We start from the raw sequence: 1,858 nt of genomic DNA, 5'->3' as shown, positions 1-1,858 counted from the left end.
CACTGAAACCAATTAGAGAAGCATCTGGAAAATCCAAGCCCAAGGTTTCCGGCAACCTTGCCACCTGCCCAGATTGGAGTTGAAATGCATCCAAAAGGCAGAGGGAGGGAGGGGAGCAGGAGACTGATCTCCACAGAAACGTGGCCCCAGGAAGGGCGGCCCGGCCCCACCCAAGAGCATCTGTCATGGGTGAAGTGGCCTTTCTTCTCACTGAGAATGTCTGGGGTGTAGTGGGTGCCTCCTCGTTGTAGCTGAGTGCGATACGTTTGTTTCTAACTGGTGTGTGTGTGTGTGTGAGAGAGAGAGAGAGAGAGAGAGAGAGAGAGAGAGAGAGAGAGAGGGAGAGAGGGAAAGGAGTCTGTCAAACCCATGAATATAGAACAAAAAAGCTACAATCCTCAGGCCATGGCTCTGCCCCAGGCCCAACCCCTGGAGTAGACGCTGGTGCCTGCCATGCGTGCGGAGCCGCCCAGAGCCTGCAGCTCCAGCCGGAGACCCCTGCAGAGTCAGGGACCAGCCGGCAGACCCCGGCATGGGTTCCCGGGGCCCTGGACTTACCTTGTGATTCTGGTAGGAAGTCACCGCGATAAACGCCGTCTCAGGAAAGACGTGGGTGCAGAAAGCAGTATTTTTTGAGCCAAATCCATTATTTTCGTCGGCTTTCACGATGTGTAATCTGGGCTGGTATTTGTGCATGGAATTTAGAATAATCTAAAAATAATAAAGAAAATGAGATTGTAAGAAAAATGAAAACCCCTTTGTTTCCAGATAAAACCCCGCACTCTACCCCCAAAATGAGCCTCCTCATATAGGCGCTCGAAAAATAGTCCGATTTTTTCCCCTCCTGTTTTGAAAAGGGTCCAGTGATTTCATTAAAAAGAAACATTTCAAAAATGACAATTTCCAACTGAAAAAGCCAGGGTAATATTCCAGGAATCTACCCAAAGCACACAGGGCAGTAAATCAGAATTCTTAATAAAGTTTGCTTAATAAATTAACTCCCTACGTAGGGCACTTTCGCCCCAACGGGAGCGAAGCAAGTCGGGAGCAAGGACTGCGCCCCCCCCCCAAAGCCTGGTGACAACTTTTGGAATTAAAGGGGAGAAGAAACAATCAAACATACAAATAACTCTGCCCCCCCCCCAAAAAAACAACACAAACACAACTCTAAGAGACGCAAAAGAGAGACAAGAAGCATTTGCAGAACTGGGATGAGAATCATGGGCTTGGCTCTTTGGAGAACGGACAACGTGTGAGTCAATGAAAAAAGAAGAGGATGGGGTGGGGGACCCTAAGGACGGAGAGATAGGGGAGCCCCTCCCCCTGCACCATCAAACAAGGCCGGCCGGGGTTCTCCTTCTCCAGCTTTATCAGCATTTCAGGACCCACAGCGGGAATCACCTCCAGACCTGGCCCCAGACAGAGCTGCGGCCTCGGCCTCCTCGGCCTATTCTGTCTCCGTCCTTTCTGCTCCGCGTTTGGGGTGCTCCCAGGGACGAGCGGGGTCTGCGGATGCGGCTGCGCTGCTATTCCCACCGCTGGGAGGGGGCAGCCGGCACGACCACTCACCACTCACCGAGAGGCGCCTCCTTCCTAAGGCACTAGCTTTCCGGCTCCCAGAGGCCGTGGACGCTGATGCTTTTGAAAAGCGTTCTCACCTGCACCCACCGAGAGGCCCCGCGCCGCGGGCTGAGAATCCGGCCTGCAGGCCTGAGCGGCGGGGGGCGTCTGGGTGTCTCTGATTATTTGCACTGATGGCCCTGGGGCAGGGCTCTGGGGCCATCGCTAGAGACCGGCCTGGAGGAGGGGGAGGGCCCCTGCGGCTCCCGGATCCCGGCCGCGCGGCTCTAATCTCGGG

At 54.5% G+C, this 1,858-nt stretch overlaps 1 protein-coding gene across 2 annotated transcripts in view; it reads right to left on the bottom strand.

Moving 5' to 3' along the window:
* TBX5 (T-box 5) overlaps positions 1-1,858 on the bottom strand; it is a 40,841-nt gene that overhangs the window by 29,444 nt on the left and 9,539 nt on the right. For both annotated transcript variants that reach the window (XM_014537718.1, XM_005863794.2), the window contains exon 6: positions 559-711. In XM_014537718.1, the coding sequence (XP_014393204.1) occupies positions 559-711 (153 nt within the window). The remainder of the gene's footprint in view (positions 1-558; positions 712-1,858) is intronic.

Source organism: Myotis brandtii, unplaced genomic scaffold, assembly GCF_000412655.1.
Source record: "Myotis brandtii unplaced genomic scaffold, ASM41265v1 scaffold181, whole genome shotgun sequence".
Classification (NCBI taxonomy): Eukaryota; Metazoa; Chordata; class Mammalia; order Chiroptera; family Vespertilionidae; genus Myotis; species Myotis brandtii.
The sequence above is the reverse complement of the archived record's forward strand: the minus strand, read 5'-3'. Positions and strand labels throughout refer to the sequence as shown.